General features: G+C 37.9%; 1 protein-coding gene and 1 pseudogene across 7 annotated transcripts in view; both read right to left on the reverse strand.

Moving 5' to 3' along the window:
• RABGEF1 (RAB guanine nucleotide exchange factor 1) overlaps positions 1-15,538 on the reverse strand; it is a 63,167-nt gene that overhangs the window by 18,685 nt on the left and 28,944 nt on the right. For 4 of the 7 annotated variants that reach the window (XM_045459812.1, XM_045459813.1, XM_045459814.1 and 1 more), the window contains one exon: positions 10,696-10,865. In XM_045459812.1, the coding sequence (XP_045315768.1) occupies positions 10,696-10,865 (170 nt within the window). The remainder of the gene's footprint in view (positions 1-10,695; positions 10,866-15,538) is intronic. The other 3 variants (XM_045459817.1, XM_045459816.1, XM_045459815.1) reach the window with 1 other exon arrangement.
• LOC123589340 lies at positions 2,644-6,861 on the reverse strand (annotated as a pseudogene).

Below are 15,538 nucleotides of genomic sequence, written 5' to 3' on the forward strand. Positions count from 1 at the left end.
TTTCCATGCTGCTGCTTCCCAACGAGACTTCAATTTTTTGCTTCCTATCTAGCCCTTGTCTATGAATTGATCAATGAAATATATATTGTAAATTCTCTAAGCTTCATCCCTGCACTGAAGTAGATAACCAGACAAATAGATCCATGGACTGAGCAATTTTAAGTCCACTGGTAATATTTCTTCAGAAAACTAGTTTTAATACTATGCCTGGACTTTCATGTGGGTAATTATAAGCAGCAGCTACATGAAGAATGTGTCCATAAGAACATGTTTGTAAATTCTAACTACCATCAAATTAGTCCCTTCTTCTCCTATTCTTAGTTTAAATCATTTTGTAAATCTTTTCAAATCCTTTCAATAAGCAGACTATGTTTAAATTAACAAAAGGACTATCATTATGGAGTTTGTGAGATGAAACTTTTTATTATGAAGACTATTAATCTAATTTTATTTTTATAATATGGGGGCTTCACTTAACATCTTAACAATAATATTTTAATTTTCCTTTAGCATGCTATAATTTTACTTGTTATTCTTTCAGTTTATGCACTTTCTGCAATAGATTATTCTTTTTTATCTCCTAGGTGCCTCAGACATGGTTACCTTTCATTTGCACCATATCTCAATACTTAGAACAAACCACAGTACATTGATTCTTATGATTACTAGTACTCATTTTAAAAAAAATATTTATTTTGAGGGAGCCAGAGAGAGCGTGCGCTAGTAAGCAGGGGAGGGGCAGAGAGAGGGAGAGAGAATCCCAAGCAGGTTCCTTATTGTCAGCACAGAGCCCGATGCAGGGCTCGATCTCATGAACTGTGAGATCATGACCTAAGCCGAAATCAAGAGCCAGATGCTGAACTGACTGAGCCACCCAGGTGTCCCAGTGGTACTCACTTCTAAGTAAAAACACTGTGACCTCCTTTTATTTTTTATTTTTTATTTTTATTAAAAAAAAATTTTTTTTTTCAACGTTTATTTTTATTTTTGGGGACAGAGAGAGACAGAGCATGAACGGGGGAGGGGCAGCGAGAGAGGGAGACACAGAATCGGAAACAGGCTCCAGGCTCTGAGCCATCAGCCCAGAGCCCGATGCGGGGCTCGAACTCCCGGACCGTGAGATCGTGACTTGGCTGAAGTCGGACGCTTAACTGACTGCGCCACCCAGGCGCCCCTGTGACCTCCTTTTAAAGGCCTAAATGGCCTGTTTTGCTAGTGGCAATGAGTCACCTATTCCTCCCCCAGCTCCAACAATCACTGCAATTCTATGTTACTATTCAGAAAATTTCTTTTTATATTTCTATTTATATCACACAGACTTACACTACATTAGACTGTTTATTTTACAATTTACAATAACTCCCCTGCTACTCTGTCCTCTTATCTTGTTTCAGATTCTTTGTAGGACTTACCACTATGTTATATTACAAATCTGTTGATTATTTTCGCCACTAAAATGTGAGCTCCGTGAGGGGACTGTTGACCACCATATCCTCAGTTCCTACAACAGAGCCAGGAATAGGGCTATTGCTCAATTAGTTGAATGAAAGAAGAAATAAATGTGACCATTTATCATTGCCCCTCTCTTTGTAATACTGTAAAAACACTCGGAGACAATTCTACATAGATTTCTTCTATTTCTACAGATCTTGTGAGGAGAGTCACTGATTGCCTTTGTTCTGCACTATCTTTTCAAGGATAGCTAAATAGCAAATAGCCTTGGAAGACAGAGATAGCACCTCCCTCAAGTAAAAGGGTAGACTGTTTATTGTCCAGTATAATAAAGATAACATTTCCATCTGAGGCAAAGGTCAGATGTTTAAAACATCCTCTTATCTAACATTACTCACTGCAAGCACAGGCATTACCTGGTCTTTGCATTACCCTGTGGGAACTGACACTCAGGGAATTGGTGCAAAGGCTAATATACTCTAGATATGGCTACTGCTGTGAGTTATAACTGGCCTTCTTTTCTGACCCAGGGGACTCATGGCTTCTGCCAGTGTCCATGGAATGATGGCAGGCTAATTTGTTAACTTGAGAGTAGGGAAAATCTCAGATCCTTCACAGTTCTTCTCAAAGGAGCTAAGCAGGTTTGTGTTGGTAAATTTTTAGGTTCTACAAAATTCCAAAATGTTTTTTTCAGTTTTCTTTTTTTTTTTTTTTTTTTTTTTTTTAATTTTTTTTCAACGTTTATTCATTTTTGAGACAGAGAGAGACAGAGCATGAACGGGGGAGGGGCAGAGAGAGAGGGAGACACAGAATCGGAAACAGGCTCCAGGCTCTGAGCCATCAGCCCAGAGCCCGATGCGGGGCTCGAACTCACAGACCGCGAGATCGTGACCTGGCTGAAGTCGGACACCTAACCGACTGCGCCACCCAGGCACCCCTATTTTTTCAGTTTTCTAAGAAAAATTACAGTCTACCAAAGTCTACTTTTCCTCAAGTATTTTCAAACTATTGACTGGGATCATCTTTTCTATAATGTCTGTGTGTAAAGTCATTTTATTTTTTTCCTAAAAAATTTTCCTGTTTTGTTTGAAAGTTTGACAAGTGGGTGTATTCTTTTGACTATTAATACTGAGAGGTATTCTGTATACCTTCTTAATTGTCTGGTTGAAATCTTTTTTTTTTTTTTTCTCCCCTCTCTGTTTTGAAAATCTTTGCCTATTTCCTTAATCATGTTTTCTATGTAGTTCACCTGGCACATCTCATCATTAGAATTTAGAATTCCATAATCTGTTTTCTGGGTTAAGTTTCTTTTGTACTGCAGTTAACTATTGAATTTATTTAGGTTTTAGCTTCGATGTCCATATTTTTTGTACTGCCAGTTTCTGTTGCCTTCAATAATTTTTTTAAGGAAAATAAACACATTGGTGCTTCAATCCTCTTAAATAAAAATTTAAAATTAAACATTAACATTTAAAGTAGACCAAGCATGTGGTTCTCATAGTTTGAGATAGTCCATCTTACTAGGGAATATACCCTGAGGTCACTAGTAGCTAGTTGAACACAGATTTAAACATTTCTACATTTAAACGAACAAAACAGAGCAAAAGTAATTGGTTTTTGTTAAATTCAATTACTGCCAAAATAAAGATGGTGAGAATTGTTAAGGTACATTATGTTCATTTCACATCTCTAAGGTAAAGCCAGTAGTTGATCATTTTTAGCACCTGGTTAGTTAGTAATTACAAATGAGCTCACATATGTTCTTCACAAAGGTCAGCGTTAAACTTTTTTAGCAAGAAAAATGTTTATACTCTTGCCTTTCATTTACACAGTAAGATGCGAAAGAACCACAGTGCAGCGAGGCACAGCCAAGTAACCCCACAGGATTCTAGAAGACACTGTATTCATTTAAGATACTCTGATGTCACCAGAATTTGAGCAAACATAGCATCATTCATGATACTCTAGAGGACTAGCAGTGTCCAAGTGGCTTCTTCTCTAAGTATGTGAAACTACGAAACATGGAATCCTAAAAATCAGTGAACAGACTCCTGAATCTGAGTTCATTAATTTAATTGTGTGCTTAGCCACTTGGGTTTTTCCAACAAAGTTTGGGGAAAGGTCAGAAGTACTCATGGGTGAGAAAAGATGAATCAGCCTTTCAAGAGTTATAGCAGCTAGTTAGAGGCAGCTAAGCTCCTTTCACCATGCCCACCAAGGTAGGTCCTGGTGTGGGCCATCAGCTTGTACCTCACCTTGTTAACTAGCACTGCTGTGCCCAGCTCTTTCCCCTCAACAAGAAGGCAGAACAAAGCCTCACATCTGTAGGGTCAAACTTGGCTCAGTTTGAACCACAACTGGTTTAATTTGAGTAAGCCGTGATTTTTGAACACCTTCTGGATGTGGATTTCTGCCATTATGGGGCTCTTCTATAGGTTTTATAGGATTATCATCTTTAATTTTTTTCTCTTGGAACACACATTGTGTTGCTTTCTCTAAAATGCCTACAACCTCTAGCAAGTCCTCGCAGAATTCCTAAATACCATATAATTATGCCTCCTCCACCACTCTTGGCTCCTTGGCAAAAAGTTCTCTGTATCTGCCAAATCTTGCTTTTATTCTTCCGTACACTCTTTTAGTTGCTCTTCTAATCACTCTCTCTTCCATGACTATCCTCTCTGTAGAGGAAATACCTCTCTTCTGTTCCATTTTGACCCGTGTCCTCTTCTATTCTGGGCACTGTTCTTTTGTTTTGCAGCTGTGCACAACAGGAGAGGGCCTGAGAGACGATGCCAAAGCTGGGAGCCAGCCTCACCCACTGAGCCATCACAGTTCCCCTTAATAAGGTCTTAAGTTTTCTCGTACATATCGCTGTATTCTTCTATGATACATTCTTATTTTATTCACTCATCACTTTCAACATAATTATCAATTCAACCTTTTATCTATTTTCAGTTCTTACAACTTACAGATTCTATCAGCTCAGATGCTTTCCCACTGTCTTGTCACCTCGCTTCTCATCTAACTTTAAAATTGAGTCCTGGGTTTCTCCCCTAGCCCAGCTCCCCAATTTTCTTATCATGATTAAAGCCTATTTTGTTAATTAAAATTTCTTTGCCTTGGATACAAACCTCTGCTCTCCTAACAGTAAATACACAGCAGGTCTAACTACTCCTTGCACACACATATGGTTTAGAATAGTGAAATTATTTTTAAAAGTTTATTTACTTAGGGGCACCTGGGTGGCTCAGTCAGTTAAGTGTCCGACTTTGGCTCAGGTCATAATCTCATGGTTCATAGGATCGAGCCCCACATTGGGTTCTGTGCTCACAGCATGGAGCCCACTCCCTCTCCCCCTGCCTCTCTCTCTCTCTCTCTCAAAATAAATAAACGTTAAAAAAAGTTTAGTTTATAAAGTTTATTCATTTGTTTATAATGTTTATTTATTTTGAGAGAGAGGCAGGGGGAGAGGGAGGGAGGAAGGGAGGGAAGGAGGGAGAGAGAGAAAGAGAGAGAGAGAAAGAGAATGTGAGTGGGGTAGGGGCAAAGAGAGAGAGGGAGAGAGAAAATCCCAAGCAGGCACTATGCCGCCAGCACAGAGCCTGACATGGGGCTTGAATTCACAAACTGCAAGATCATGACCTGAGCCAAAATCTAGAGCTGGATGCTTAACCAACTGAGCCACCCAGGCACCCCTAGAATAGTGAAGTCATTTTAAGGTATAGGAGGACACCTAGCTTTCTATTTATTCTTGGAAAGAGAAGATAAATGAAGATATAGCTATGTTGTAAACTGTAATTTTTTTCTCATTCAGGTTTAGAAAAATAGTTTTTCAAGAGAGTTGACATGGGAAAAATTTTAAGTTTATATAATATAACCAATATCAGAATTTTATAGAATGAATGCTTGGGAAAAGAATGATGAAAGTAACAAAAGGTCTTACGTTTGTGCTTGACTGCTTCTTTAGTAAGGAAAAAGAATATTTGAATGACTGCTAATAAAGGAATCTTGTTTTTAAAATTGCATTGATGGGGCGCCTGGGTGGCGCAGTCGGTGAAGCGTCCGACTTCAGCCAGGTCACGATCTCACGGTCCGTGAGTTCGAGCCCCGCATCAGGCTCTGGGCTGATGGCTCAGAGCCTGGAGCCTGTTTCCGATTCTGTGTCTCCCTCTCTCTCTGCCCCTCCCCCGTTCATGCTCTGTCTCTCTCTGTCCCAAAAATGAATAAACGTTGAAAAAAAAATTAAAAATAAATAAATAAATAAATAAAATTGCATTGAGGGGCACCTGGGTGGCTCAGTCAGTTAAGCGCTGAGTCTTGATTTCGGTTCAGGTTGTGGTCTTGTGGTCATGAGATCAAGCTCTGCATGGGGGTCCATGCTGGGTATGGAGCCTGCGTGGGATTTTCTCTCTCCCTCTCAAAAAAATAATGCATCAGGGGCGCCTGGGTGGCGCAGTCGGTTAAGCGTCCAACTTCAGCCAGGTCACGATCTCGCGGTCCGTGAGTTCGAGCCCCGCCTCAGTCTCTGGACTGATGGCTCAGAGCCTGGAGCCTGTTTCCGATTCTGTGTCTCCCTCTCTCTCTGCCCCTCCCCCGTTCATGCTCTGTCTCTCTCTGTCCCAAAAATAAATAAATGTTGAAAAAAAAAAAATTAAAAAAAAAAAAATGCATCAAGAAATCCACAAAATTCACTTATCAAAAAGCTTTAATTCAATATCTAATAAATTAAAAGGTATGTATTTTAAGGAAGTAGAGGGTATAATAAGCTCCACTTTTAAAAATAGAGTAGGCTCCACTTTCAGAATAGGGGAGAGTGCTTCTGAGTGATTTATTAATAATTAACAATGGCAAGATTTAAACATTTTGGGCAGCAAAAGAAACTTCTTGATTTAACTGCAGTCTGTTTTGTGTTTTGAAAATGTTTTCATATAAATAAACTTATGGGAGGGGCGCCTGGGTGGCGCAGTCGGTTAAGCGTCCGACTTCAGCCAGGTCACGATCTCGCGGTCCGTGAGTTCGAGCCCCGCGTCAGGCTCTGGGCTGATGGCTCAGAGCCTGGAGCCTGTTTCCGATTCTGTGTCTCCCTCTCTCTCTGCCCCTCCCCCGTTCATGCTCTGTCTCTCTCTGTCCCAAAAATAAATAAACGTTGAAAAAAAAAAATAATTAAAAAATAAATAAATAAATAAATAAATAAACTTATGGGGAAAAAAAACTTCACCAAGGAAGGGATCTTACTAAGTTAGAAAATAGGGTTTTCTAGTTATGATGGAAAAGGTTAATATTGAAAGTTGGCTCTATATAACACTTTAAAATTACCCTGGCCACATAAAAAGGCTTTGTCCAAATGACAAAAAGAAACCCTTCATACATCCTTCATTTCATTGGTGACCCTATACATCCAGAATCCATGGCCACTCTTAGACCTATCTGAAGCTTGGCTCTTACAGTGAGATTCTTAAATTCTAGTTATTTTTGTAATGATAAGAAGTTTAAAACACTAAACCTTATAAATTCTTCTTAGCTTCTTCTGTATATGCCAGTCCCCCATCAGTCATTTTCTTAGTAAAATTTAAATTCTTGCTATGATGACTTCTAAGAAAAGAAAAGTGGCTGATGACAACATAAATATAAATGGATTTTGTGTTAATGATGTAGCTGCCTATTTTGTTTGCAGTAAAAATACCTCTTATTCTAAATAATATGAAAAGGAATATAAGATATATTTTAAGTAGCTAATAAGATTAACCAAACAGAAAAAATGACAAAATAAACCACCTTCAGAAGAGTCTGAGCAACCAACAATATTTGTTGAACAGTAAAGCATTACATTGTATTACTGCAGTGTGTATGAATTATGTAAGGACTGAATGAAATTTCATCCCAAAGAGACATCCTTTTGGGATGAGGAAATTGAAAAAAGAAAAAAAAAATTCTGAGTGCAGATGAGGTGTTTTGTGATAAAGATAAAATGGCTGAAAATAAACCCAACCTTTTTAATGCAATTCTGTAAATATTTAATTTTCTAGACTTGAGCCAGATATGGAAAAGGCTGCTCACCACTGACATACACTCAGATTGGAGAAAACAGGAATGCAGTAGAAAAAGATGTGGGCAAGAGTGGTCCATTGTTCTGGACCTCAGAGATTTGGGGAAGACTGCTACTGTGGGGCACAGAGGAAAGAATCACCAGTTAATGGCAACGTCAACAGGGTGGGTTCAAACATATAGGAAATGAATTTTCATACTGTATAGGTCACTAGAATAAGATGACTTAGAAAGTCTACTTGGTGAGACTAACATTAAATTAAGTTTTTTGAGCCTTAAGTCTAAGCCTAAGTTAAGATTTTGAGTTTTGGTTACCTGAGTACAGAGGACACCCTTCACACACTTCATTACCTCAGCAACTATCCCCAACTGCACTCAATCAGATTCTCTCAAGAAATTTATATGATTAAGTGATTTGAAGCTTATTAGGTAAGATTGGTTCATTCTGGTATAAAAACTGTTTTATTTATTTAAAAGGACATTTAACTTGGAGCCAAAGGCAAAAGGGCTTCCTGGAGAAGCGCTGGACATTTCAGTTTAACAAATATCTGTTCAATTTCAGGTATGTGCCAGGTATTGTGGCACATACCTGCCTAAGACTTGGACACTTAGCCACAGAACACTTAGTGCTAGTGTAGAAATAGAAAACTGTTGCACAATGGCTCTTCTGAGGAAGGAATCTGAGGCCACATTCAGTTCTCAGATATGGGTTAGTGATGCCTTGAAAACAGTTAGGCATGATGGTATTCTGCCCCAGTTAATTACTGTTTTACTTTAGTATATGGGTTTAAAAGTCAACTAAATTATTACAGAACAAGGGCACGTTACAGTTCTGAGCAAAAGAAAAATGAACAAATCAGTTCTGATGAGCTGATCAAATGAGCTTATTGTTTTTCTAATATATAGCATTACACAGTATATATGCTATATGTACTGTAGTCTCTAGGCCAAAATAGTATGAATATCCTGTAAACATTCTGTATGGACTAAAGAAAAAATAACTACAGGGGTGCCTGTGTGGCTCAGTCAGTTAAGTGTCCAACTTCGGCCTAGGTCATGATCTTGCCATTCCCAAGTTCAAGCCTCACCCTGGGCTCTGTGCTGACAGCTCGGAGGCTGGAGCCTGCTTCAGATTCTGTCTCTCTCTCTATCTCTCTCTGCCCCTCCCCAACTCACATCGTCTCCTTCTCTTAAAAATAAATAAACATTAGAAAAAATTTTGAAAAAAAGAATAAATAACTACAAAGGCTTAGTTTTTATTTATGGCTAAAAAAAATGAAAGTTGTCTTAAATACTGAGAACAAACTGAGGGTTGATGGGGGTGGGGGAGAGGGGAAAGTGGGTGATGGGCACTGAGGAGGGCACCTATTGGGATGAGCACTGGGTCTTGTATGGAAACTAATTTAACAATAAATTATATATTAAAAAAAAATGAAAGTTGTATACCACATGACCTCTGAAGATTCCATACTAAGGAAGTCTATCACTGCTTCTAACTTAAAACATCAATGATTATGGCGCCTGGGTGGCTCAGTCGGTTGAGCTTCAACTTCGGCTCAGGTCACGATCTCATGGTTTGAGCCCCGCATCCAGTCCTATGCTGACAGCTCAGAGCCTGGAGCCTGCTTCAGATTTTGTCTCCCTCTCTCTCTGACCCTCCCCAACTCACACTCTCTCAAAAATAAATAAATGTTACAAAAACAAAACAAAACAAAAAAACCCATCAATGATATATGCTTTCTTTAAATGTTACTATCTGCTTACAAATGCTTTAAATTTTTTTTTTTTACTGTTTATTCATTTTTTTGATAGAGACAGAGAGTGAGTGGGGGAGGGGCAGAGAGAGAGGGAGACACAGAATCTGAAGACAGGCTCCAGGCTCTGAACTGACAGCACAGAGCCCAACGCAGGGCTCGAACTCATGTACCATGAGATCATGACCTGAGCTGAAGTCGGATGCTTAACCAACTGAGCCACCCAGGCACCCCTGCTTACAAATACTTTGAGGAGAAAACAGGACTGCTTATTCTCAGTATAACTGCACACCAAAAAACAAGAGAGAAAGCTTCTTTTCTCCCTTATTAACTGAATTCAATATTAAAAAGTATTTTGGCAGAAGCTGTTTGCTTATTAGCCTAGTGATAGTGACTACAGCTGAAATACAGCTAAGCAGTTAATCACCTTGCTGCTTTTCTTACTCTCTTTTCCTAAGACTTCCTCACTTTCCAGAAGGGACTTTTAGAGCTAATTCTGAGTTTAATGGATGAAGAATGTTACAAATAATTGATCGTTGTTTACAGAAATGAGTCCCTTTACAAGTAGTCTTATAAATTACTGCAATTGAGGGGCGCCTGGGTGGCTCAGTCGGTTAAGCGTCCGACTTCAGCTCAGGTCACGATCTCACGGTCCGTGAGTTCAAGCCCCGCGTCGGGCTCTGGGCTGATGGCTCAGAGCCTGGAGCCTGTTTCTGATTCTGTGTCTCCCTCTCTCTCTGCCCCTCCCCTGCCCATGCTCTGTCTCTTTCTCAAAAATAAATAAACGTTAAAAAAAAAAAAATTACTGCAATTGAGATTACAGTTTAGAAATTGCAGGTTAAAGAGACACCTGTGGAAGGCACAAGTTCTAGTTCTGACACTGGCAAAATCTAACTGTGTAACCTTGACAAGTCACTCATCCTCTCAGGCTCCCACCTTCCCCATCTATAAAACAAAAGGGACTGAAACTGGATAGTTGCTAAGGTCCCTTTCAACATCTAAATTCTGGCTTTCCCTTCTCCCACCTGATCAAGGACAGGTATTTTATAACAAAATACAAAACAAAAACAGAAAACCCTAAAATGAATGCTATTGGCCTAACTACTGCTACTTAGAGTTCAAGGTCTACTATGTTCCCTTAGCGGTTTAAACTACATACAAGGTGACAATTTAGGAAGGCTTATTACTCAAGTACACAATACAAGTGGCTTCGATGTCAGACTTTCCATGCAAAGATGACCCAAATACCACTGAGTTGCAGTGGAAAAGTACTAGCCTGGGAGTTGGGTTTTAACTTGGTTCAGTGACATCTCTTAGGTAAGTAACTTAACATCTCTGGATCCTGATTTTCCCAGGTGTAAAATGACAAAGTTATACTAGATTATCTCTAAGACCTTTCCTAAAACCAAAACTCTATGTTTCTAAGTGGTTACTCTCAACCTACCCTTTTGTAATGCATTGCTTCCAAAAACAGCTTGGTCTGCTTATAGATTTCTTGGCCTGTCTTGTGGAAGGTCTTGAGAAATTCTATGAACTCTTTAGACACTCTATCCGTTTCAATGCTGGTTTGCCGGTTTATGGAAGGACTGGGAGCTTTTGCTTCCTGAATTTCTGCTGGGAAAATTAAACATAGTAAGTTTCATTACATAGAAGATCCATGCATGGAATTACTTTAACTATGTAACTTGATTATTTAAATTATGCTTAATCAAAGTTAAACTTGAATTTAAATTCTGTTTAAATATTTGGACCACTTAAAGTAAGCTCAATCTATTTTATGACGAGGAAGTACAAGCAGATAAAACTACACGATCTAAAAGATATTCCCATTCAAATAAAAGTTGCTCTACTAATATTTTTTTAGCCAAAATATATCATACTTTGGCGCATATACTTAATTATAAATACTGAAATGGCGGCACTATCTTGAACAACTTTCTCAAAGACTGCATGAATTTACAAAACTAGTCAATAAGCAAAATAACAATCAGGAGAAGCACAAAAATGTTAGGTGACTTATAAGATGTGAGACAACTCTTCCAAATCCATTCTACTTTTTAAAAAGGCAAAGGCTCATTTATTTATGTGGAGACTAACAATTACTGACCCATAATCCAGTTTTCAAAAAAATTTTTCAAGTCATACTGCTCTAAGTGCGAGAACGCATCCAACATAGCAATCATGACAGAGCAAACAGCAAAGAGGTAAGCAAAGTAAGTAAAAAACTGTCTAATCAGTGGCCACACACCTCTTTCCCCTCTTCAAATGGGACCTTTAAAGAATAAAGATAACAGTGCTACAATACAGTAGGCGCTCTCTGATCACATTCTAGCCTCCTGATATTCAACTGCTAATCCAATAACTGTAAGGAATTAAATTACTCATATCCCCACAGTTCCCTTTTATACATAAAAAGAAAGATCATTAGGAAGAGAAAGTATCTTCTGAAGATACTGAAATCAACTTATTACCTGCTTACTCAGAGTAACTTCCTATCATCTTATGTTTTGAACCTTAGTACCTGAGATATATTTCAATAAAGAAGTTGCAGTAAAGTTTTCAGATAATAGAAGACTGGATTATTCAAGTGAGACAGACACATGTAGACTACCTAAAAGAATATACTATTAACTATGGTGAAGTAAAGATTCTACCTCTCTTTTATTATATTATCACATAGCTGGTGATCAAACCAATGAGGTACTTAAATTGTTTGACTTATGTTCAAAGTAAGGGTGAAAACACCCTTTCTCCTCCCAACAGTATTATTAAGTAGTTAGCAGAACAAAGTTGCACATTATAGTTATCTTTTCAAATCAATATTTGCATATCTTTCAGATTATCAGGTGCTTCCTAATTATGATTCGAACTATAGAAGCCCTAAAATCACATTAAAATAAAATAAAAAAAAAAAAGCACACAAAAACCCCACTATATCTATGGCTAAAAATACTATCAGTCAAAAGTCAACCAACAGATGGAAAAAATGCTTGTAAGCTTTATCACAGACAAAGGGCTACTCTCCCTAATGTAAAGTAACTCCTATAAAGAAGAAAAAAAAAATAACAGTTCAACAGGAAAAGGGGTAAGGAATGCTAACATTGCACAGAAAGGAAACCTAAATGTATTTTAAACAAAGGAAACATGCTCAGTCTCACTCGTAACAAATATGCAAATCGAACTACTATGAGATGCCATTTAAAAAATTAACAAACAGACACAAATCTGATGTTGATGAGGGTATGGGGTAAAAAGGCATTCTCATCTGTGGAGGTGGGAATGTAAAATGATACAACTGCAATGAAATGCAATTTGGCAATAATCATCAAAATTAAAAATACATTTATCCTATGATCCAATAATTCCATTTCTCAGAAATTTTCTGATATAACCACACATGTACAAAATGAAATATATACAAGGCTATTCATTTTAGGACTACTTATAACAGCAAGACTAAAAATGGCACAATGCACACCACTAAGGAACTAAATAAATTGTGGTTTAGTCCATAAAAGGGAATACTATGTAGTTTTAAAATAAAGTACTTCTTATGTACTAAAAAAAAAGAGTTCTCAAAACATATTGCTAAAGTGAAAACAAAAAACAAAAAACGACAGTATGTGAATAAGAATATAGAACAGAGTATATATAATAAAAATATATGTGTTTAGAAATGAAGAAAAGCACCTAAGGATACACAAGAAACCAATGACAAAGGTTGAATACGGGAGAACAATGGTGGTGATGGCTGGGAACTAGATGGGTGAGGGACCATACACCTTCTATTTTGTAGCCATTTGAATGTACTACTTTTTTTTTTTAAGCAAATAGATTAATCAGGTACAATCTAACTTAGAACAAAAACTGGAAGCACCCTTTCTAAACATTTTTACCAATATGGAATACCAAAAGGTGTATTCAACAGTCTGTATGATTAGAAAAAATTCTTTAAGGAGTGCCTGGGTGTCTCAGTAGGTTAAGCACCTGACTCTTGGTTTCGACTCAGGGCATGATCTCATGGTTCATGAGTTCGAGCCCTGAATTGGGCTCTGTGCTGTCAGTGTGGGGCCTGCTTGGGATTCCCTCTCCCCCTCTCTCTCTGCCCCTCCCCCGCATGCACATGTGTGCTCTCTCTCAAAATAAATAAATAAAAACTTTAAAAAGAAAAAAGAAATAAAAAGTTCTTTAACACTTCACTCAATCTGATAATTCCACTTCTGGTCATGATGGGATAGCAGGGGTTGGGTTCACCCTACTCCCTTAACAACTAGAAAATCAGACAAAATACATGAAATAATGCTTTTCAGACATTGGACAACAGGTGGATGGGAGGGTAACCCCTGAGAGAAGTAGACAAATATGGTAACTCTTACAAGTACCCCAGCTCGCTGCACAGAGAGTTTTTAGGCCATGGCAACTCAAACAGAGCCTAGCAGACATACTGAATTTGGGAAACAGCATTTAGAGCTGAGGGAGGCCAAAGTCGCTAGAAACTGCATGGCAAAATACAGAGAGGATGGGGCTGCAGAGAAAAAATTCCAGGTAACTGCAGAGGGATTCCTGTGAGTCTCTGAGGGAGTACTGCATGTATATGTGAGAAAGTACCCAAGACTGCATAAAGAAGCAGGCAGAACAATCCCCAGAACACACATGACTGGGAATAATTCACTTCCAAACAGCCAGGAGGAACAAAGAACATCAGCAATGGGAAATATAAAAAAACAATTTCTCATTAAAGTAAAATTTCTTTAGAAGATCATTAACTGGAGCCACCTGGGTGGCTCAGTTGGTCAAGTGACCCATTCTTGATTTCGATTCAGGTCGTGATCTCATGGTTCACGCGAAAGGGCTCCGTGGTGGGGTCTGCACTGACAGTGTGGAGCCTGATTGGGATTCTCTCTCCCCTCTCTCTGCCCCTCCCCTGCGTGTGTACTCTCTCATACATACATACATACATACATACATAAATGAATGAATGTATGTCTTCCTAGCAAGGTTCCTGAAAAACTTAACTATCCTACAATCCAACAATTACATTACTAGGTATTTACCCAAAGAATACAAAAATACTAATTCAAAGGGATACATGCATCCTAATTTTTATAGCAGCATTATCTACAATAGCTAAATTATGGAAACAGGCGAAGTCTCCATCAACTGATGAATGGATAAAAAAGATATACACACACATATACATACATACATACATACACACAATGGAATATTACACAACCACAAAACAGAATGAAATCTTGCCATCTACAATGACAAAGATGGAGCTAGAGAATATCATGCTAAGTAAAATAAGCAGTCAGGGAAAGAAATACCATACAATTTTATTCATATGTGGAATTTAAAAAACAAAACAAATGAGCAAAGGGAAAAAAGAGAGAGAGAGAGGCAAACCAAGAAACAGACTCTTAATTATAGAGAACACACTAATGGTTAGCAGGGGGGATGTGGGGGATGGGATGGGTTAAATAGGTGATGGGATTAAGAAGTGCACTTGTTGTGATGAGCACCAGGTGTTGTATGGGAGTATTGAATCACTATATTGTACATCGGAAACCAATATTATTGTACTGTATGTTATCTAACTGGAGTTTAAATAAAAAGTAAAAACAATAATAAAAAAAAGTCTTCCTAGCAGAATAACATATGCTTTTGAATTATATTGGCAATATTTACAGCTCTTTCAAGAATTTTCCATATTGCAGATACTGTGCTTTACTGTATATTCTCATTAGTCCTTAAAAATTTAGATTCCTGAAATCATATGAAATAATAGTATCTACCATTTTAAGCCACATACACACTGAGGTTAGAGAAGTTAAGTCACTTATATGCCTCAAGTCACACAAGTAGAGGAAAAGCTGAAATCTGAGACCAGATCTGCTTAATTTCCAAGCCCAGGTTCTTTACAACCACACCATAACGTCCCTACTATTATTACAGTGTCTATTTATTCCTTTTTAAGCAAATCATTGAGTAGCAATTCAGTATCTACTACATAAAGCTGCCTGCAAAGGCAGATCACACTAAATCCAGTTAAGTCTTTGATATATAAAGTAAACCTGTAAAAGCAAAATCTTCACTAAATTTGTTTGAAGAATAGGTATGAAAGAGTAAAGACAATCTGAATATGCCAGTTATCAAAAAAGGACATGATCATGTAGTAAAGATGATTAACACCATTTCTAGGATGAAAGACATTTTATATCTCAATGTTAAAAATTTTACTGAAAAATCCCATGTTTCTCAGATTATTAAAAAAAAAAAAAAAT

This window comes from Leopardus geoffroyi, chromosome E3, assembly GCF_018350155.1.
Source record: "Leopardus geoffroyi isolate Oge1 chromosome E3, O.geoffroyi_Oge1_pat1.0, whole genome shotgun sequence".
NCBI lineage: Eukaryota > Metazoa > Chordata > Mammalia > Carnivora > Felidae > Leopardus > Leopardus geoffroyi.